Source organism: Podarcis tiliguerta (genome assembly GCF_965153285.1).
Source record: "Podarcis tiliguerta genome assembly, chromosome: 1".
Taxonomy (NCBI): domain Eukaryota; kingdom Metazoa; phylum Chordata; class Lepidosauria; order Squamata; family Lacertidae; genus Podarcis; species Podarcis tiliguerta.
Genome location: NC_139534.1, coordinates 52,840,106 through 52,861,571, shown reverse-complemented (window position 1 = coordinate 52,861,571; position 21,466 = coordinate 52,840,106). Strand labels below are relative to the sequence as shown.

General features: G+C 46.6%; 1 protein-coding gene across 18 annotated transcripts in view; it reads left to right on the top strand.

Annotated features, from left to right (window-relative positions):
- Positions 1-21,466, top strand: part of OBSL1 (obscurin like cytoskeletal adaptor 1) — a 64,280-nt gene that overhangs the window by 27,935 nt on the left and 14,879 nt on the right. For 9 of the 18 annotated variants that reach the window (XR_014508448.1, XR_014508449.1, XR_014508452.1 and 6 more), the window contains 12 exons: positions 572-844; positions 1,716-1,988; positions 2,240-2,515; positions 4,937-5,212; positions 10,384-10,659; positions 12,714-12,989; positions 15,165-15,440; positions 16,007-16,282; positions 18,351-18,617; positions 19,046-19,315; positions 19,932-20,198; positions 20,954-21,220. Coding sequence is in view for 11 of the 18 variants with exons in the window: in XM_083428967.1 (XP_083285093.1) it covers positions 572-844; positions 1,716-1,988; positions 2,240-2,515; positions 4,937-5,212; positions 10,384-10,659; positions 12,714-12,989; positions 15,165-15,440; positions 16,007-16,282; positions 18,351-18,617; positions 19,046-19,315; positions 19,932-20,198; positions 20,954-21,220 (3,273 nt within the window). In the remaining 7 variants the exon portion in view is untranslated. The remainder of the gene's footprint in view (positions 1-571; positions 845-1,715; positions 1,989-2,239; positions 2,516-4,936; positions 5,213-10,383; positions 10,660-12,713; positions 12,990-15,164; positions 15,441-16,006; positions 16,283-18,350; positions 18,618-19,045; positions 19,316-19,931; positions 20,199-20,953; positions 21,221-21,466) is intronic. The other 9 variants (XR_014508447.1, XR_014508450.1, XR_014508451.1 and 6 more) reach the window with 1 other exon arrangement.

Below are 21,466 nucleotides of genomic sequence, written 5' to 3'. Positions count from 1 at the left end.
AGAGAAAAAGACAAGAGTAACATACAGAGTTCACTTCCTGCTCCCTGTTTGAAAGCCACTATTTGAGAAGCAGAACTATGATGGAGGAAGTTGCTTGCCCTCACATGAGTCCAGAGTAATATCTTGTTTGTCTGCCATTGGTTGCCATACAAATGGTTATACTCAGTTGAAAATGGGAAGTGCCAATTAAAGTGCCAGGGGGCTGGGACCCCTTGGAAGGCTTTCTGTTTCACCTGTGCTCATAACCAGGGCTCTGTTTTGAACTCTAGGAAGCAGGAAAACAACGTGCCTCTGAGTATGTGCAAAGTGTCTCCCTGCACCCACATCTCTGAGCAATTACCAGGCCCTTTCATTTGGCATTGCAGGTCAGAGGATATGACATTTAGTTATTCTTGAGCCTACCTCTCCTTTCAGAAACTGAGCCCTTTCTATAAATTAAAGGGGCAACTGAGATAGGATATTTTGTTCCATAGCACAGATTCCCTGTAGGTGAATTTGAGATCATGTGTGCTCCTTCCTGTGGCCACAGGAGCACAAAGGTGCTCCACCCATTCACAATGTCTCTCTTCAGCTCCCAAGGTGCACATCGCTCCAGTGTCAGAGGCCAAGTGTCTCCAGACAATCCTGACTGGGATGCCTCTCCTCCTGGAGTGTGAAGTCTCTGCCTCTGATGCTACTGTCCAGTGGTTCAAGGATGGAAATCCCGTGGACCATGACATCTTCACGTTGCAATCAGAGGGCTGCATTCGGAGGCTGTTGGTTCATTCAGCCTGCCCCCTGGATTCTGGGACATATACATGTGACACAGCTGATGACACTGTGGACTTCACTGTGGTGGTGGATGGTGAGTTGAGTCAAAGAAATGTCAAAGGAGTGCATGAGGCAAGCCCTAAACCAGTAGTCTTCAGCTTTCCCAAACCTGAGATGCATTTTTAACTCATATGGACCCATTTATCCCCCCCCCCCCCCATTTTACCATCTAGTTGTATGGTGGTGCAACATACCTTATGTTAGCTCATGACCTCTTTTAGGGTCCCAACCCACCAGTTGGAGATCAAAAAGTGCTGTTCCTGGCTGAAAAAACTCAGGAGCTGGTGACAACTTCTCAGAACACCTGCCCAGTCACTCTCTTCATTGCCCTTTTAGGACCTGAACCAAGTTTATCTACTTGAGGCCACCCATATCTCTGCCTTTCTTCATGCTCTCGTTATTTCATTGTCGTTTTTGTGTAATTTATAGGTGCCATACCTAACTGATTGTTAATAACCTCAGTAGCACCAGTCTCCTCTAAAACGGCAGGCATGCTGCAAGCACCAAGATCCCTGCTTCCCACCTGTACCTCATCCAAGAGGTCCCTTTCACTATCTTCTGCTCCACTGAAATGCACAGCACTGGGCCTCCTGTTCCATTGCTCCCCCAACAGCTCACATAAGAAATGATGCCCTCACTCTCTATTCCATGCTTTTATGACATTTATATGCCATGGTGCTATTATGATGGAGATCCAGTGTGGTGTAGTGGCTAAGACCTGGTACAACAAGGTTCAAATTTCCGATCAACCACGTTTCTCCCTGGGTGATCTTGGGCCAATCACCGTCTCTCAGCCTAACCAACCTCACAAGGTTGATATGAGGATAGGATGGAGGGGAGGGAACACCTTGGAGAAAAGATGGGATATGAATGCAATAATAAATAAATAAATTTCTCCCCTGCAGAGCTACCTGCCCGAGTTCTGCACTCCAATGCAGATGCAGCCCATGCCTATCGGGTCTCAGAGCGTGTAGTGCTGGATTGTGAGTTGTCCTGCTCTGATGCTGTTGTATGCTGGTACAAGGATGGAGAGGAGGTGGAGGAAAAGGATGGCCTCCTGTTGGAGAGCGAAGGGCCTCATCGCCGTCTGGTTATTATTGCGGCCCAGGTTCAGGACACAGGGGAGTTTGCATGTGGCACTGGGGGCGACACTGTCTTCTTCAATGTCAGTGTCACAGGTAAGCAAGTCTCCAGGGTTCAGTCCCAGTGATCTTGTGCCCAAATTCACCCTTCCTTTTTGACTTGGGTATGGATTTCTGTCTCTTGCTACTAACCATGATGTTCGTTCTTCGCTAATTAGAGGAAGCCATATTTGAGATTTCTGGTTCCTATCCTTTCTGTTCTATCTCAGAGCTTCCTAGAATTAAGTGGCTCTAAGTCATCTCACACAGGCGATGAAGCCTCATATATTCCTACGTTTGTCTTGTAGAGCCACTCGTGCAGATTTTGCACCCAGTGGAGCGTTCACTAGAGAAGCATATACAGGCATTTGAGTGCTTGGAGCTGAGCTGCGAGGTGTCCATTCCCAATGCCCCTGTGCGCTGGTTCAAGGACGGCCTGGAAGTGGATGAGACAAACAACTTGTTGCTTCAAATGGAAGGTGCTGAGCGTCGCCTAGTTGTCCTGCAGGCAAGTGCTGAAGATGCTGGTGAATACATCTGCGAGACCAAGGATGAGTCTGTTTCCTTTGATGTCAGAGTTTCAGGTGAGCACTCTGATCTTGAACCTGCAGTTCTGAGAAGAAGTAGGAGAAAAAGCATCCAAAGCCCTAACCCAGTTCCAACTTTAAACCAGCGCAGAAACTTAAATTCTAAGCACCCCATTCCCAACACAGCCCAGACTGAGTTCCAACAGGCTAATCTGTAAATGAAGCCTTTCCTGTTCTAGTCCAGGGATGGGGAACCTGTGGCCTCTGACATTAGCCATGCTAGTGGAGTCCCAACAGCAGGTGAAGGGTCACTTGTTATTCGCCCTGGTCTAGTCCCAGCCATAAATCTGGGTTTATATATTAGTGTATAGATTTGGGCACAGAATTATTATTAAAGCACTCACAATGTACATTATACCCATAAAATCTCTGGAAACGGAATTAATGCCAGGGACAAATGGAATAGTACAAGAGACACAGAGGTGCCATTACGCTGTGTCTCTTTATACCCTTTCTTATAAGGTGATCCAAAGAAAGTTTCATTGTGCTGTGGGTCTTCCATCCTCACCAGACAATGTCTGGCCTTCACAAACATATATGCCCTTTTAAATTTTAGCAGGGGCTTGTCCCTCTTCAGTACAGTGCAATTGGAACTTATTATTGGAAGTACCTACACTGATGCAGGTGGCGCTGTGGGTTAAACCACAGAGCCTAGGGCTTGCCGATTGGAAGGTCGGCCGTTCGAATCCCTGCGACAGGGTGAGCTCCCGTTGCTCGGTCCCTGCTCCTGCCAACCTAGCAGATTGAAAGCACATCAAAGTGCAAGTAGATAAATAGGTACCGCTCTGGCGGGAAGGTAAACGGCGTTTCTGTGTGCTGCTCTGGTTCGCCAGAAGTGGCTTAGTCATGCTGGCCACATGACCCGGAAGCTGTACGCCAGCTCCCTCAGCCAATAAAGTGAGATGAGCGCCGCAACCCCAGAGTCAGCCATGACTGGACCTAATGGTCAGGGGTCCCTTTACCTTTGCCTTTACATTGACGCCCAGAAATGTTCAGCAAGCATGATGCCAACTTAATCTACACCAGCAGGTTATTAAAGTATTCTCTAATGAGAACGTAAGAGGCCTGCTGGATCAGACCAAAGGCCCTTTTAGTCTGGCATCCTGTCCTCGCAGTGGCCAGCCAGATGCCTGTGGGGAGCCCCACAAATCAGGCATGTGTGCAACAGAACTCTCCCTGCTTGGGATTCCCAGAGACTGGGATTCAGAGACATCCTGTCTCTGGCACTGGAGGTAGTACACAGCCATCGTGACAAATAGCCTTATCCTAAACACTTCTTAAAGCTGCCCAAGTTGGTGGCCATTACAGTACTACATTTTCTGGTAGCAAATTGCATAGTTTAATTACATGAAGAAGTATTTAGTTTTGACTGTCCTCCTGAATCTTCCAATGATCAGCTTCCCTGGATCACCCTAGGTTCTAGTCTGAGAAGGAGAAAAACTTCTCTGTCCGCTTTTTCCACACCCTGCATAATTGTATGTACTTCTGTCATGTCCCCCTTTCTCACCTTTTTTCCGAACTACAAAGCCCTAGACACTGTACCTTTTACTTTATAGATAAATTTATTGTGCTCTTGCAGGCAAACCGTGAGAGCTCAAATAATCAATACAAAGGAGGGATTGTCATTCCGTGCATGCATGTTATGTGTTCGCCATGAGATCCCATCTCTCAGGGATTGGCCTCCATAGTGCTAGTGGTGGTTTGGGAATCCCCACTGGCCAAAATTCACAGGGTCAATAAAATAATAACTCTTATTTAGACCAACATTTGTTTACAATGCATTGTATGAGCTTTTGCTGGCCAAAGCTTAGGCTTTGCGTACTGTGGAAATGCCAGAGCTTTGCTAAATGTGTTTCTAAGGAAGCAATAAATAAATAGGCCATCTACCTAAATAGGGAATCTCCCTTGTCGTTTGGGGATCCAACAATGCTATTTGCATGAGTGCATCCTTCTATGGCTGCACTTCAAACAGCTCTCAAACATTTATTCTGACCAGTATATAAATTTGGCAAAACCTGTAGAAGGAGTTGAATTCTGCACAGAGGACTCCAGCTACAAATGTTTGGGCGTAAGCTGCTAGCATAGTGCTGCAGCAAAAAGGCCTGATACCACCCCCAGGTGTATTTGTGGGAACCATTCTTAACCGTACAGACACCCTCCAGCATTGCTTTGAGTTCTAGCAGCCCTTTTAAAAGTATGGCTTTAAAATAATTCCTGGAGAGGGAAGTTGGAGAACTTTTGGAATGACCTATGTTTGGGGAAGTCAGGCCAAACTGTATGTGATACTCAGTTACACGTACGGTTTCCTCAGTGTTTCTCCCACATGCCGCTCCAGTGAAAAAATTGTGGGTGTGGCCCAGCAACAGCAGTGTTGCCTGTGGCCGCTTCATATCTGGGCTGCCTGCCCTCTCCTTCCAGAGCCCCCTGTGAAGATCGTGCAGCCCCGCAGGACTCCCTCTGTCCTGAAGGCCTCAACGGGGGAGACAGTGACCCTGACCTGTGTGCTCTCTCATGGGAATGCGCCAGTCCGCTGGGTTAAGGACGGTGTCACGCTTGAGGCTAACAGCGGCCTCATCCTGGAGGAAGAGGGTGTCCGGCGGTGTCTGGTCATCCCTGCAGCTGGCCCAGAGCATTCTGGGAAGTACACCTGCAACGCTGTTGATGATACCATGGCCTTCGCCGTCCAGGTGTCTGGTGAGTGCAGTGCTCAGGGACCCTGGTAGCACCAGGGAAGGGAGCTGAGATAAGAGTGTGGGTGGGTGGTAGTTTGGGCAAGGGGGTGTTGGAATTCCAAGCCAATGTTGCTGGGATGGATTTCATGTACTGATCCATTCCAGACCCCAGACACTCTCATTGTGGGCCACGTTCCTTGCACTGCCTTCTGTACAGAGCAAAGTTGTCCTGGAGCTTATTAATGAGGACTGGCTGTACATTCCCCAGAGACGGTGCTCTGGGCATCAGCATGACTTTATCTCTTAAATCCAGACAGGTTCTAATTTGGTAATGAAAGCAGAAGCATAACAGTATTATTTCCTAAAGAACTGAGCCTGCAATCTCGTCTTGTATGACTTTGGTAGCATTCTTTGCCAGTAGACTCAAAACAAACACCCCTGACCATTAAAGTCTACGGGAAGTGTTTGCTCTAAACATTGGCTTTTTGTGATCTTCTGCCCTGGATTTCTGGTTCCTTGGCTTGCGTAGAAGTGTGCACTGGCTTTTCTTTGTGTTTTCTGCATTCTTGTACCGCTTGATGCCTTTGTTCCCTCTACTATGTTTGCACATCATTCATTGTCCAGAGAGAGCTTGCGCATGTTATTCTGAGCATGAGTTCGTAAGCACTCCACGCACTACAAATGCAACCCTATCATTAGTGGCAGATTTTGGGTTATTGCTAATCACCAGTTATTTGTTACATGCAAGATCAAAACGAACAAACCAAAACCCATGCAGCCAGCTATACAGTAAATAATAATACAGTACATTTAAAAAGCCAGGGCAAATAAGAAGAACGTCTTAACCTGGAGCCAAAATATAAAATACAATGTAGGAGTTTCAAAGCTGGAGCACCACCAGCAAAAAGGCTCCTCTTCTTCAGGGATATGGGTCCCCCCCTTCTGTTACTATGGGGAGCACCATTTGCATTTCCTACACCTGGCACAAAAGTGACTTGTGCTGCCCTTTTCTTTCTCTGAGGCTCCAGAGATGGCCACAACCGGAGACATGCATGTTGTGTGTGGCGAGGTGAGGATTTAGGCTTTGGAGACTTGGGGTTTGAAGTTGGCTTCACACTCAAGGCTAGAGACCCCAAACCACAAATGTCAGGTTCATGGAGTTCTGTGCACAGAAACAATGTGTTCCATCTCATACATATTGATTTGAAAATATTCTTCCTCATGCACACAAGATCCCCTCTTGCTCCATCATCACCACCGGCTTATTTAAAGCATGTGCAGAGCAGTGGTGAGATCACTTTGATGAATGGAAGAAACTTATTTTTCCTTGGTATGCTTGCTTGCCAAAATAAATGCCCTAGAACTCAATTTTTAAAATGGACAACCCATAAAAATGTAGCTGAACTGAATAAAAATGCTCTCTGTTTCCCTGGAACATTGTAGATAGGAGGGTTCTAATATGGACCACATACCAAGGTTTCTCCCACCCAGTCCAAAGAACTGCTGTGTTGGGTTGGGAGGGGATTTGAAACCCTGCTTCTTCCTGATACCAGTTCAGATCTATTGCAGTTCCTGAGTGGACCATTTCTTTTGCTTTAACTGTCTGGTTTTAAGGATTGCCACAGTATTTTACCAACAGAGGTTGTATGCCTATAGCAGTGGAATGGCAGGCTGAAACCAACAGGTGAAGTTTTTCTTGTTATGTAGCTGCAGTGATAAGAAATGCTGTGGCCGTTGAAGGCCATTGCAAAAGTAGCAATCCTGTCTAGGTTGCTTTATTGAGCTACTCTTTACATGCAGTTATCTTTTGGTGTGAGACTTGTTCTCTGATTGTGATACACTCTTAGTTATGTGAAAGGTTAAAACTGCAGGGGAAGATGTTGCTATGTGCTGTAGATTCATTTCAGCCACAGAGGAGAAGCTGAAGAAGACTTTTGGTCTTGTCCAACCCCTAAGACTCAATTACTCTGAAATTTTATTAGATAGGTAGCAGCTGCTTAGTAGGAGTGGGGGGGTGGGGGGTGTCTTTATGATTTACCAGTGAAGTAAAGGTTCAGAATGTGAAGGAGATGAACAGTATTCATTCTGCACTTCCTTGAGATTGAAAACTGGATCCCATCCCCTTGCTGCTTTGCTTAGAGAAGGGTATTCTTAATAGGACTGTTGCCAGCTTTGTAAAATGAAAACTTTTTATGAGTGCATCTGGCACGATTAAGGTGGGTTAATGCAAGACAATAATGAATAGCATGGATTCAGGGGTCATTTTCTCCTCAGATAGAGCCCCCTAGCTTCTTGGTGCCAAAAATGTTTTCCACCCCACATCACACCAATAAGCAACGGTAGCTTGCAAACAGGAAGCTCAACAGGAAGTACCTAATTAAATGGTACTTCTGGTCACAGGAGTATAGAGGGACAGTTGTCGTTTTTGGCACAAGGGTTTCTCTGTTCTCTCCTGCCAATCATGAAGAAAGTGCCTTTCCCTTATTATTGGTTTGTCACAGCCAGTTCTCCAAGCTGGGCTTTATAGTTACAGTATTGGGGATGGCAGGGGAATGCAAATTCCACATAGGAAAATGAAGAATTGAGGATAGCTGCAACACATTTTTTTGACATCCTGTATGTTTTGAGCAGAAACCCAGGGAAATGCTTAGCCACAGGGGTGCTATCAGCCACCATAGAGGCTGGAGTAGTTAACAGCGATGTTAGCAGAGGGCCCCCCTAACAGAGGGCACAGATTTGCATGTGATGATGATGATTTTATTATTTGTATCCTGCCCACCTGACTAAGTTGCCCCAGCCACTCTAGACAGCTTCCAAGAAATAAAAGCATAATAAAACACCAAACATAAAAAACCTTCCCTATACAGGGCTGCCTTCAGATGCCTTCTAAAAGCTGTATAGTTATTTATCTCCTTGACATCTGATGGGAGGGCATTCCACAGGGTGACTATGAGCCTGCTCAGTCTGTTGTTCAGGTGTTCACTGTTGATGGGCAACGTCAAGATCCCCACCCGACCCTCCTGCTGCTTTCCCTTCTCAGGGTTCGGTTTTTTTAAACATTACTTGGATTGGACCACCCTTCAGACAAAGAACTCCTTCAAAAAGAGGAATGTTGTCTGCAAAGCAAGACACATGGCCATTCCATAAAGTACGCACTGGCACTTTGATGAGAACTGATTAAAAGTGAGCTGGGTTGCTTATACATTACTGGTTAAAATGCAGCAAGGTCTCCTCCCTGCTGCGTTTCAAATCATATTTGCATGTTGTCATACACATCATTACAGCTGGATGTGTTTCCAGGTTGCCTGCTCTCTGTCCATGCCAGTGGGCAGAGAGGGGGCGCAGAAGTCTTAAGATTACTTATGTTTTCAAATCGTATTGAAGCTTCTTATGTACTGAGTTGAATAGGATCCAAACTGCAGCAGTCTGATTGGTCCTAGAACAATAGGATCCAAAATGCAGCAGTCTGATTGGTCCTAGAACAATAGGATTCAGAATGCAGCAGTCTGATTGGTCCTAGAACAATGCAGCAGTATGATTGGTTGGCAGGAACCACCCAATCATGCTCCAGATAGAAGCGAATCCACAACCTGATTGGCTTACAGTAGAATTCTGGAATTAGCCAATCATGTGCAGCCAATTGTGTAAATAATGTATATAAAGCAGATACTTTGAGGGGACATTCATTCATTCCTCCTCACCACTATGAGCTGAATAAAGAGCATGAAATCACTTTGCGACTCTGAGTATATTTCACAGCTCGTTTGGGGTAAAACACATCAAAACTTAGTATTTCTCAAGAAACTGCAGGATAGATGCGGATTGTGGCTAATGTCATGTGTACACAGCTTCCCAAACCAGTGGTGGGTGTGCCCTGGATGCAGAGTCAATGGGAGTGTGTACACAACCCGGTGTGCTGATGAGAAGAAAAGGAGTCTTGAGTGGGGGGAAATGTCTGCTGTGCTTTGTAGTTTTGGCCTCTAGGTGGCACTGCATTTGTGGCAGTGGCGTGTAGTCTTGGCAGTGGATTTGTTTTCAGTAGAATCAGCACATAAGTGATTATCAGACAATTTCTCAGAACTCATATCCAAATGATGGGACGGAGGCCAGGAGACAGGATGTTCTTCGACTTTTTTTGGTGGGGGAAGAGAGTAAGTAAAGAAGCAAGCAAGCAAGCAGCCCCAAAGGAAAACTCCATCAATTAATAAACTTGAGATGGAGAAAGATTGCATGGTCCATGAGAAGCGTGTTGGTTACACACAGCTAAGGAAAACATACGCCCTGATGCACATTTGATATGGGAATATGTCTCACAAGCCAAAAAGAATTTGTTATGAAGGCAAGGAAACAAAAGGAGCAAAATTCCAAGGCAACTGGACATCTTAAGTGCCCCCCAAAACACACACACGCACACGTACGTGATGCTGCTGAAGGTGTATGTGTAGACATGGTCAGCCTCTTGGATGAGAGACCCCTGGGAGGCTTCTGTAAGAGGAGGATAGGATATGTTTTCACATCATTTGCATTGACCAGTGCCTCTCCTCCACTTTTCTTCTGCATGAGCAGTGATTGGATATAGCATAGCTAGTTTGAGACAGGCGGCTCAAAGTCAATTTAAACTTGACATGTGAAAATGGCAGCGCCCTCTATATCACTTGCACTTTAACTCCTATGCCCAGTTTATTTCAATTGATCTTAATCTCTTTTAACATTGTAAACCTGCCCATTGGCTCAAAATGCCCAAAACAGTATACTGACACATTTTTTGTATAGAAAATGGAAGTAATCGTTGTTATATTCTTTGCTGTGCCCAGGACTCTTTGCTCCCTGACACTGTTGTGAGCAAGCCTTCTTGGTGCTTAACTGAAGTCACTGGGACTGACCCTAAGCAGCAAGTCATCCCCAAGTCAAATGGACCCATAGCCTCAGAATGTTATAACATTGGTTAAACCCATGGAATTTAGGTGCCCCAAGTGATATACTTCATTTCATTCCAGTTCTCTTAAACGACACAGTGCTCAGGATGCATTTTATGTACAACCAGGAAAAAAATAGTCTCTTGGGTAGGGAGGCTGTTGTTAGGATGAACACAATATGGATTGCAGAACTCTTTGCACAGTAAGAGCGCTATGAAAATGTTTACTAGATTGAGAAGCAGTGGAAAGTTAACAGAACCTTTGTTTATGCTGGCAGACCCCCCAGTGCGGATTGTGGGGCGTGATGAACTGCAGACTCAGCACCGCTGCCTGACCTCGGAGGACCTGACCCTGTCTGTGACGCTGTCTTGCCCTAAAGGAGAGGTGAAGTGGTACAAGGACGGAGAGAAGCTGCAGGACACAGACCGTGTGCGTCTGGAGCAGGATGGCGCGTGCCATTCGCTGGTGATTCTGGGAGCCGAGCGCTGTGATGCAGGAGAATATCTGTGTGATAGTGGTGATGACAGCATCATCTTCTACGTCACAGTAGAGGGTAAGGTCTGGGCCTGGAAGGAGAGGGGCCGCTATTGAGAACCTTAAAAAAAATATCATTTTTTTCAAGGCAAGAATGCAGTCTCACAGCAGAAAGAGCATCATGTTCCAGTGTACAGATTGCTTCAATATTATTTCAGTAATCTAAATTCAGTAAGGGAGAGAAAGGTTTCGATGGGAATTTGTCCTCCCACGTACATTTGCAAAAGGTCAACTTATTCACAGTCATTACCTTTTGTTTCGTGTTTCCAGCAACTACAGTTCTGGCTGCTATTGTAATGTTGCCCACAAATTCTCAGTGTCTCTTGAATAGAATCTCAGAGGGATCCTCATAATGTTAGGAAAAGAAAGAGTGGGAAATTCATATCCTGTAATTTATTGCCTCGGCTTCTTTATGCCAATAGCATTCAGTTTCTTCTCCTTGACACCAACATGCATGTAATTAGCTTGCCTTCATAGTTGCATCTCCAGCTTCTATATGAAATGCCACTGATATAACATCTTGTAACATTTATCATTCAAAGCACCTGTTAAGTGGGATCTCTGCAACAAATAATCTCCCATCATCCATGGTGATTTTATGAGTTAAAACTTGTTCTTATTGATGTTTGCAGTAATAATGAGAGTTGGGGATACTTGGTGCTTTAAAAAAAAACAGCAGCCTAACAACAATCAACATTCAGTACCAAAAAAGCTGTATTCTACATGAATTACTTATGAAAACCAAGCAAATGCATATCTACTTGCTTATTTTCAAGAATGTTGGTGGTTTTGGAGAATACTAGCACCTCATCTCCAACTGCTGTTGAGAACATATTTATATATTTTTATATATAAAAAAATATTTAGATACCGCTGTATCATAGAAATAGATCACAGAGTTTTACAATATAAAACCATAAAATCATATAGTGAAATCATTTTTTAAAAGAGATGGGTTTTAACCACTTAATGTGGAAACTCAGAAGGTGCCTGTGAACAGATAGTAGCTGTTGCAGAAAAGTACAAAGGACAAGTCCCTGGCAGATTGAGTTCTGTTCTGGGGTCAGGGGGCACTTCCAAACTCTCAGTTTTTTTACGCATTCAAGTTGATTTGGTGCTGTCCTGCAACAAACCCACTTTCCCCAAAAACTGGACCTTTTGTGATAAGGAAAGTGATGGGAAAATTCACTGGAAAAGGTCAGATAACAACTGCTTGATGCAGAATTGTATAATCTCCCCAGGAATTAGAATGAATACTTAATAAACAACCTCCCTGCAGACTTGGTGCAAACATGCTCTATAAGCAGGTTATCTGAAATTGACCTGGATCAGGTCATAAAGCTACTGGTGGCTGCTAGTCCAGATCACTGTATATTACCTCCAGTATATTTCATACAGTCTGCTTTTGAATGCCAGTTTCTGGGGTCACAAGTGGGAAGAGGGTGATTACACCCGTGTTTTGCTTGGGCATCTGGCTGTCCATTGTGAGAGCAGAATGCTGCACCAGAGAAGTCTTTGGTGTGACCCAGCAGGACTCCTCTGGTGTTGTTACAGCTGCCCACCCAGGAGAGAGACCCAAGGAAATCACTCCATCTGTGGACAGCATGACAGGCCTCCCTGGACACTGAGAGGGCTGCAAGTGGTGGGCAGTGAGAACACCACAGTGTATGAGCTCTAATGCGCTGGTGTTTGATGTTTCATAGCAAACTGCCTATCAGTCCTTCATGTGTCCTCTGAAATCAGTCTCATGTGAATACACTGAGCTTTTAAGGGTCTGCCCATTTAAAGGAATCTCTAGTTTTCCCCTCCCCCGAACCTGGGCCTGCTTCATGGTGGAAAGGAAGTGAGATAGGGCTGAAATTTGCTGCCTCATCCTTTGTTGGGTCAGAAAAGCACAATGTCCCCCACCTTTTTGTGTGGTATTCCTTTGTGCCCCCTCTGCTCCATCTTATCTGCGTTCGTGCTTATGACTACCGGATGGCAGATGGTTGTGTGTGCCTTTCTACCTCTAGATCTGCAGACCCTGTCTGTGCCCTGCACTGTGACACCTTGTCTCTTTCTCTGTTTCCTAAGAACCTCCCATTTCCATTGTGGGGAACACAGGGGTTCCAGAGCACCACTCGCTGGTGTCCGGAGAGGCTCTGGTATTGGCTTGCAAGGTGTCTTCGCCTAGTGCTGCTGTGCGCTGGCTGCGGAACGGGGAGGAGCTGGTACCCAGCAAGCGGGTGCGCATTGAAGCCCATGGGAGACAACGCCAACTCACCATCCTTGGAGCCAAGCCGGGAGACTCAGGCTCCTATGTGTGCGATGCAGGCACTGACCGAATGGAGTCCACAGTTAAAGTGGCAGGTGAGGCCTCGTCAGAAAAAGCGAGAAAACTGGCAAGCCATGACTGGGGTTGAAAGTCGGGGGTACAGAGAGGTGGGCAGCTCAGAAATGGTGCTTATCCCATTCCTTCTTCACTGGATGGAGAACTCAGGAGCTGGTGTCGTGCAATTGCTTGGACCAGAGGTAGTCAAAAAGCAAGCTAACAAATTGTTGCCCTTTCATGACACCCAAAATCTGCTGCCTCAGCTGCCTCACTCTGCCTAGTGGTTGGGCCAGCCTTGGCTGGTTTCATTGCTTTGTGGCAGGGGTTGCCAACCTTTTTGGATCCATGGGCATGTTGAAGGCACCATACACACCCACCCACAGCCAAGCACACACCATAACCTATTCTACTAGCTACAAAGAATGCTTCTTTCAAGCCTAAATTCAACAGGAGGGGACCCTGTGAGTACCAGGGAAGGCCTCTGGGGGTGCATGCATGCCCTTGGGTGCCACAATGGTGACCCCTGCTTCATGGATAGCATTTGGGGGGTTAGTACAGAGAGCCGGAGTTGTGCTCCCACCTTCAGGCTCAGAGGAACTTAGTAATGGAACGCGGCAGGTGACAAGTGAAGGGTTCAGGCTGCTTCTCTATCTGCACTCTGCCAGTGAGGGGGTTAAATTTAACTTCGGCCGATTCTCAGGCGCCGCTACTTCTGCACCTTCTGCCAACAAATGCTGCCCTCCTTGAAAGCAAGGGAGGCCTTATTGACTGGAGGTTGTGTTTTCTTAAGTGTGAGGGGGAGGGAGTTGGCAAGGGCTGCCCCTACTAGGACAGGTGCTTTGAGGAGAGGCAGGGAAGTAATCCCAGTGGCCTCTGCCAAGGAGGTAGGGTGCCAGCAGGCAGGAGCAGCGGCCTTCCCAGCATCTGGCACTGGGCACTGTGCCTTTTGGGGAGAAGAGGAAGCCAAAGAGCAAAAGCAAGTGCTGGGGGCAGCAGGACACATTTCTAGAGTGGCTGTGGATTTTGTCTTGAGGCAAACGCTCAGCTCCATTCATTGTGGCACCCACTGCCAGGGCAGTGCAGGACTTTGAACATACAAATGCTCACCAAAAGCAGTGAAATTTTGCTACGACATATATACGAAGCAAGTTTGCTGACATGCACTTGCCCTACATGATTTATTTTATTTCCTGAAATGGGTATGAGTAAGAAGGGGTGGGAGCAACAAGAGCAACCATGGAGTCTTGCTACTGACTATTGAGTCCTACTTAGTTTCCCTCTGGATTAAGTGTTCCCTGACATTGCCTATGGTAGGGTTGCCATATTTCAAAAAACAAAATTCCTGACACCCACAAAGTTGTTGAGACCTCAAAAATGTTGAGCTTTTTTGGGGAACAAACCCAAATTATTGAGCTTTTGGGGGGAAACCTACCCCCCAAATAGTGATTTTAAGCTTTTGGAGCTGTTTCCACTGCTTTTTCCATCACATTGCCATACATCCGGGTTTCCCCTGACATTTTGCCACTTTGGCAAAATTCCCCCCGATGCCATTTTTACACCCAAAAACCAGGACATATCAGGAATTTTCCTGACATATGGCAAGCCTAGCCTATGTACTCACAAGTCTGTTTTTGCTGTCACAAAAAGAATGAAGTAGAAACTTGGTTTATTACGTATATTTATAAAATGAAAGCTGGTGATATTCTGTTTTTCACCAAACAGAAAATTATACACAGTGGATGTCAAGAATTTTGACTCCTGGGGCAGAAAATCCAAATGGCACTTCCCAGCGATGCTGTTGTATTTGATTATTATAATTTGAGAGGCTGGACCTCTTTTGTCTAGGATCTTTTCTGCAAACAAAACGTTAATACTTAATAGAAGGAAGCCACATATGTTGTTGTCTAGAAATGCTGAATTTGTGCCAGGCAATCTTAATTATGTACTAAAGTGCTATCACAAAATAAATGATCCATGAGAAAATATGTTAGTTGGGGTTTATGTAAAATACAACCCCTGTAGCTGTAGAGCTACAGCTTAAAAAAAGAAAAACAGCCACCCTTGACAATTTCTTGTCCTTTATTGGCACAAGTCCAAGACCACCTCCTTTCACCAGCCTGCCTATTTTGCAGTGGGGTTGGCTGTGTTTTCACAGGACAGCAAAATGTCCCCTGCCTTGCTTAAGAGGGAGGTCTTATATCTCTTGTTACCAGCACCCCCTGTGCACATTGTGAACAAGAACGATGCCCATGTGCCTTTGGAAGTCCAGGAAGGAGAGAACATGACCCTGGTTGCCCGTCTCTCCCAAGAGAAAGCTTCTGTCCGGTGGCTGAAAAACATGCGTCCCCTTTATCCTGGGCCACGCCTGGTGGTGAGCAGCGAGGGGGCAGTGCGCAGCCTCACCATCAGGCAAGCTGAGCCAGGTGACAGCGGCACCTATACCTGTGACACTGGGGACGATGAAGTGCATTTCACAACGTATGTGCAAGGTAAGATGGGCCCACCAGTTCCCTTTCCAGGCCTGATGGGGCGACAGTAGCAAGGAGAAGCTTCCAGAACCAAGTCCCCCCCAACTCCGCCATCTTCCTTATGTTTCTGGAAGCCTGTGGCATCCATTGTGGCAGTTCCATTCTGTGACATTGGCAGTGGGAGGAGGATTGGAAAAGTGTGTGGTATCACAAGGTGCTGTGACAGGAGGAGCATGTGTTTGGTGCTAGGAGCTGTAGGGTGGTCCCACATGCAGCCTGTGAACTATCAACCTGCAATATCCTCCTTGCAAAGGTATTTCCTCCCTGGTGGTGGTGTGGGGCAAGGGGGAAACTCATGGACCAAAGATCAGGGTCTGATGGAAGTCTCCTGTGTTCCCTAGTAACAAGGGAGAGTTGGAGTGACACACATAGAACAACTAAAGAGAAAAGCCAGAAGTGGAGTTAGCTGCACCAATTGACAAGGTGTAGGGTGGGGATTTGAAGGAAACACTTGGCTCAGCTGGGCAGATATTGGAGACCATTTTGACCACCTTCTACCCTCTCTAATCCTCTTCTTCTTTCGCCAGAGGCCCCCGTGCTGTTTGTTCCCAAGCCAGAGCATCCAGAGAAGGTGCTGGTGCTGGAGGGTGGCAGTGCAGTGCTCTCTGCCATCGTCTCCAAGGAGCCAGCTATGGTGAGGTGGGAAGGACCTCGAGGGGCCTTGGTGGCAGGCGACCAGTGCCAGCTGCGCAGAGAGGGCCGGGTCCACAGCCTTCTGCTGAGCAACGTGGGCAAAGCAGATGCTGGAGAGTACATATGCCACTCCCATCATGACCAGCTGCGCTTTGAGCTGAGTGTCAAAGGTGAGAGGTCTGTGTTGGGGAACATGGGAGGCAATCCCATATGAGACTGGCAGCACTTTGGGGCTCTGTGGGATGGGCTGAACAAAAGGAAGCAAGTCCCATTAGGATGGCTTGTGAGACTCAAAATGGAGTGAGGATGTTTTGTTAATTTCATGCTTCTCCCACATAGTGGCCTCCAGATGCTTTGGACTACAACTCCCATCAGCCTCAGCTGGATGCCACTACACAGGGAAGCCTGCATCAAATGATTTTGTTAAAGGGAGAATTATGGCAGGTGTGCCAGCTTCTACCATACTGGGATAAGCCACGTGGGTTGAAATTCTCCCTTCTACACAATGGTCAAAGGAGCCTGCTTCACCAAAGTCTCTGTATTTCCCAGTGAACCTGTATCTATTCCCAGTGAGCCTTGCACCTTTACTGGCTAGTCCAGCCTTCACCAGCCTGATGTTCTCCAGATGTTTTGGACTACAATTCTCATGCTGTCCGGGTTTGATGGGAAATGTAGTCTGAAACATCTGAATGATATCAAGTTGGAGAAGGCTGGCCTGGAGCAATTGCTAATTTAGTCTTATTCCAAACCTGACAGCTTTCTTTACAAGGGGATGTGGCAAGCACAAAACCGTGAGCCTCTCCCTGCCACATGATAGCCTAAAAGCTCACTTTTATATAGCTATGCTGTGTTGTTCAGGTAGTGAAGGACAGGGGCAGTCAGCAGGAGAGAACTGCAGGTGGAGTTGAAGCTTTGTTTGGTGTTATCTGTTAGGTAGCTCTTGATCTAGAAGAGACAGACCTCCGGCCAGTTTCAGAAATAGCCTGTATTTTTTCCTCCACACACTGAGAACAATCAGTGGCTATTAGAAGTGATAGTTAAATAGATTGTCTCTATTCATAGAGGCAATATTGACCTAATTTCCAGGTGCTTGGGGCAAACAGTGAGATGATCCCCATTGTGATGCTCTTGTATAATTCCAGAGGCATCTGCCTGTCCGCTGTAGAAAACATTATATGGGGTGAGAAGGGCTCTGCTCTGATCCAACAAGGCAGTTCATGGTTTATGACAATAAGTAGCAACCAAAGCTCTAGCACACAGGCCTCTTCTGCATGCTTATGTCTCTTATTTGGATCCCCACTTTGATCCCCCTAATCTGGGTTTGCACTTTAGCGATTGTGGAGTTGACTTTGCTTTGAAGGGGCCCGAGCCCAGTGGTGGAGCGTGGGATTTGCATGTCCAGCATTCTTTGACTCAGTCCTTGGCATCTCCAGTTAAAGGGATTCTAGGGTGGAGGGCCAGGAAAGCTAGTGCAGGAGACTTTGGTTTGTTAAGCAGAGGAAACAACGCTGGCCTGACTCAATACAGTAAGCCCACAACTTATACAGGGGTTACTTTCTGGAGATGGCGCTTAAAGCTAAAACCGTGTGTAGTTAAAACACTTTGGGTTCAATGGCAGGTGGGTACTGTATAATATAAGGCAACTTCATATACACAGGATTTTTTTCTCCAACCCCTGCCACCACTTTTATGAAAGCAGCTTGTACTTTCTACATAAAAAACTAAAATCACTTATCTGCCATATTATATTTACACAAGATTTTCTGTTCCTTGGTTCAGCAACTGGCATTTTTGGCTTGGTGTAGAGCTTGGAACAGTCCAGCCCTTTTGTAGCCAAGATTGGAAAGCAGGGAGTCCAGTTCCCTGTGCTCAAATTCTGTGACTGGCATAAATAATGCATGTTTGCATGTGTTCACATAAGTTCCTTATTTATTCAGCAATTTGGAAGAGTTAAGAGTGAGTGAAGAGTGCTACTTCAGAAGCCTTTCCTTCTGAACTTAGTGAAAGCCGTTCCTCAATCTTTTGGGTTTCTTCAGAAAATTATGTCCTCAAATATTTATTTGTTTTCATGAAGGTTGGAAATTTAGAAAGAATTGTGGGTCTTGGGCTTCTGCAAAAGATCTGAGTTGCTGCATGATCAGGATTCCAGACAACCACCACTACTCACAGTATGTAAGACAGCAAGTGTTCTGCCTTTTGCCTTCTCACCTCAGTGGTACTATTCCTTGCCCTCCTCAGAGCTGCCAGTGAAGTTTGTTCGGGGTCTCTCAGATGTGCTGGCGCTGCAGGGGGAGACGGTGTTGTTCTGGTGTGAGCTGTGCAAAACCAAAGGTGACGTCCTCTGGCTGAAAGATGGGCAGGAGCTGGAAGCCAACGAACACCAGGAGATCCGAGCAGAGGGACGGGAACGTTCCTTGACCCTGAGACACGTAGGGCCTGAGGATGCTGGTGAATACTCGTGTGAAAGCAAGGATGACCGCACCCTCGCCATCCTCACAGTGCAGAGTGAGTCCTTTGGGGAAAGGGCCTGAGCTCAGTGGTTTTGCATTCAATGTTTTGCATGCCAAATGTCCCACATTCCATCCCCAGCACCTCCAGATAGGACTGCGATGGGGAAAGACGCCTTTCAGATTTCTGGAGAGCTGCTGCCAGTCGGTGTAGACAGTTCTGAATGGGATGTACCAATGGTCTGACTCAATATAAGGCAGCTACCTATATTATTTCCCATGGAACAACTTGCTCTGGTTCCAATAACCTGTGTCCATAATCCTACATACATTTTTATTGTGGGCCACTGAGATGCTATGAGGGCTGGGTGCTGGGATACCCCCACTGGACTGACAAGATACTGTGTATCAATAGGCTTCTGGGATAGCCAGGGGCCCCCCAGCACAGGCCTAGCCATCCCTGACTCTAAGCACTTTCTTCCCCAGTCCCTAGATCAGTGGAAATCATTTCCGAGCTCCACAACTTAACTGTGCTGGAGGGGGATGATGCCACCTTCAAGGCTGTGGTGTCTCCAGATGACGTGGCTCTCAAGTGGCAGCACCATGGCCAAGATATAGTGCCCAGTGAGCGGTTCGCCACCACCAGGGTTGGGCTGTGCCACACCCTCACCATACAGCAGTGCCGGCTGAGTGACACTGGCATAGTCACTGTCCACGCAGAAGGTCTGGTGAGTTCAGCCAGGCTCAGTGTGCAAGGTAAGAAGAAAGGCGATGCTAGCATGTGGTTTTGGGATGGATCAAAGGAGCATCTAAGTAGCCGGGTGGTGGCACGTATTGGTAGTAAGCGGGAGTAGGGACACCTGTATTTACCCTATCTATCATGTGCCCCACCCTGCTTCTGAACTGTGCATTAAGGAAATGCAAATTCTGCTATCTGAATAAAGTAAACAAATTAAGAACGATTGCCCGTCTTTGCTTATTTGGCATGATATAGTTTGCTTCTTTAGCCCTGCAGGGCTCGCAATAGAAGCTTTGTTGGAAGTTCTGCTAAACCTCACCCTCACCCCTTGTCTTATGAGATTTTGCCTGCTGCTGCACAATTGATTATTTTTTTTAAAAAATCCCCTGTAGCTCTACAGGTCCTTGCACTTTCAAGCAGCGTAAGCTGAGCTTCTCAGGGTGCTGGATTCTGTAGCCAGTACCAAATTCTGTTCCAACCAGCATGCCAAACGCACCTGGACCTTGATGGCTATAATTTGGCGCTTACAGATTCATGGTTGTCTCCTGATAGAAAGGCAGGGGGCATGGCCTGGTAACATGCCAGGATAGGATATGAAACTGTAGTTGACAAATCTTTGACTTCTTCCTGCAGAGGCTCAGGTGATATTTGTGCAGACACTGCGTGACTTGATGGCTGAGGAAGGGCAAGACGTCTGCTTGGAAGTGGAGCTGAGCTTGGAGAGCGCAGAAGTGCAATGGATGAAGCAAGGCATCCTTCTGCAGCAGAACACCAAATACTCCATGGAGGCATGTGGGTCTCAGCGGACCCTTATCATCCACAACATTGAGCTTGCAGATCGGGGCACCTACCGCTGTGAGAGCCTGCATGACCGCACCCAAGCCAGGCTGAGTGTAGAACGTAGGTGCCAACCTCTGACTTCTTCCCCATCCTTTTTGGTCTCTCTGATCTTGGCTGTAGATTATATCTGTGGCTGCCACAATTTTAACTGGTGTAGCCAGATAGAATCATAATTCACTGCTGCTGAAGGTTGCCTATTCGTTTCTGAGCCCAATACAAGGAGCTTATCTTTAATGTCCTAAACGGCTTTGGACCCAAATATCTGAAGAAGCATCCCTCCCCCTACCAACCTGCCATACCTTAAGATCTTCAGAGGAGGCTCCTCTGCATGTACCTCTGTTGGAGGAGGTTTGGTTTGTGTCACAAACACAAAACTCTGCATACCTGAAAACAGGCATTTTCAGCTCTTGCCCCTGTTCTGTGAAATGTCCTTACCTTTGCCAAATGTGAAGCAGCAACCATCAGTTGCTTAGGATGACTTGTAAGGACTTACCTTTTGGCCCAGGCAAACTCATAAGATTGGAACCCACCTTATGTATGAATCCCCTGAATCTGTTTTATATGTTTTTTAATAAAATACCGTTTTGTTGATGTTAGGCTGTAGTTTTGTTTTAATGGATTTTTTTTTATATTGTATGTAGTGTGCACCATTTTTTTTTTAAAATTAAGCAGTTTAGAAATGCATTTGAATTAATGGAATACATCAATAACATTCCTAGCCAGCTGCCATTATTCTTGGGGAGCAGGCTGCTTTCTTGACAAAACCAAAATGGAACTTGCACTAATCTCTTAACCTTCTTTCCCCACTAATTCAGCCCGAAGGGTGACGGTGAGGAAGCCTCTGTTGGATGTGGAGACTTTTGAAAAGGAGACCGTGACGTTTGAGCTGGAGCTGTCCCATGCCAACGTGGCCGGGGTCTGGACACGCGATGGCGTCCGTGTGAAGCCAAGCTCCACCTGCCGAGTGAGCGCCACGGGCTTTGTGCACAGCCTGACACTGCTGGGGCTCACGCTGGACGACTCAGGGACCGTGGCCTTCACCGCTGACACCGTGCGAAGTAGTGCCCGCCTTACTGTCCAAGGTACTGGGGCAAGGCAGTCCATGCGCAAAGGGCAGAATTGTCTTGTGCTAGATGAGCCCCACCTAATACATTCAGCAGGGATGGGCAGTCAAGGGGAAGCAACGGGAAGGAGATTCAAATGGGGATAGTGCCTGGAATGGCCCTGAGGTGAGGAAAGTCCTGTACATGCCCCTCCCTTCCTTCCTTCCTTCCTTCCTTCCTTCCTTCCTTCCTTCCTTCCTTCCTTCCTTCCTTCCCATGTGCAGC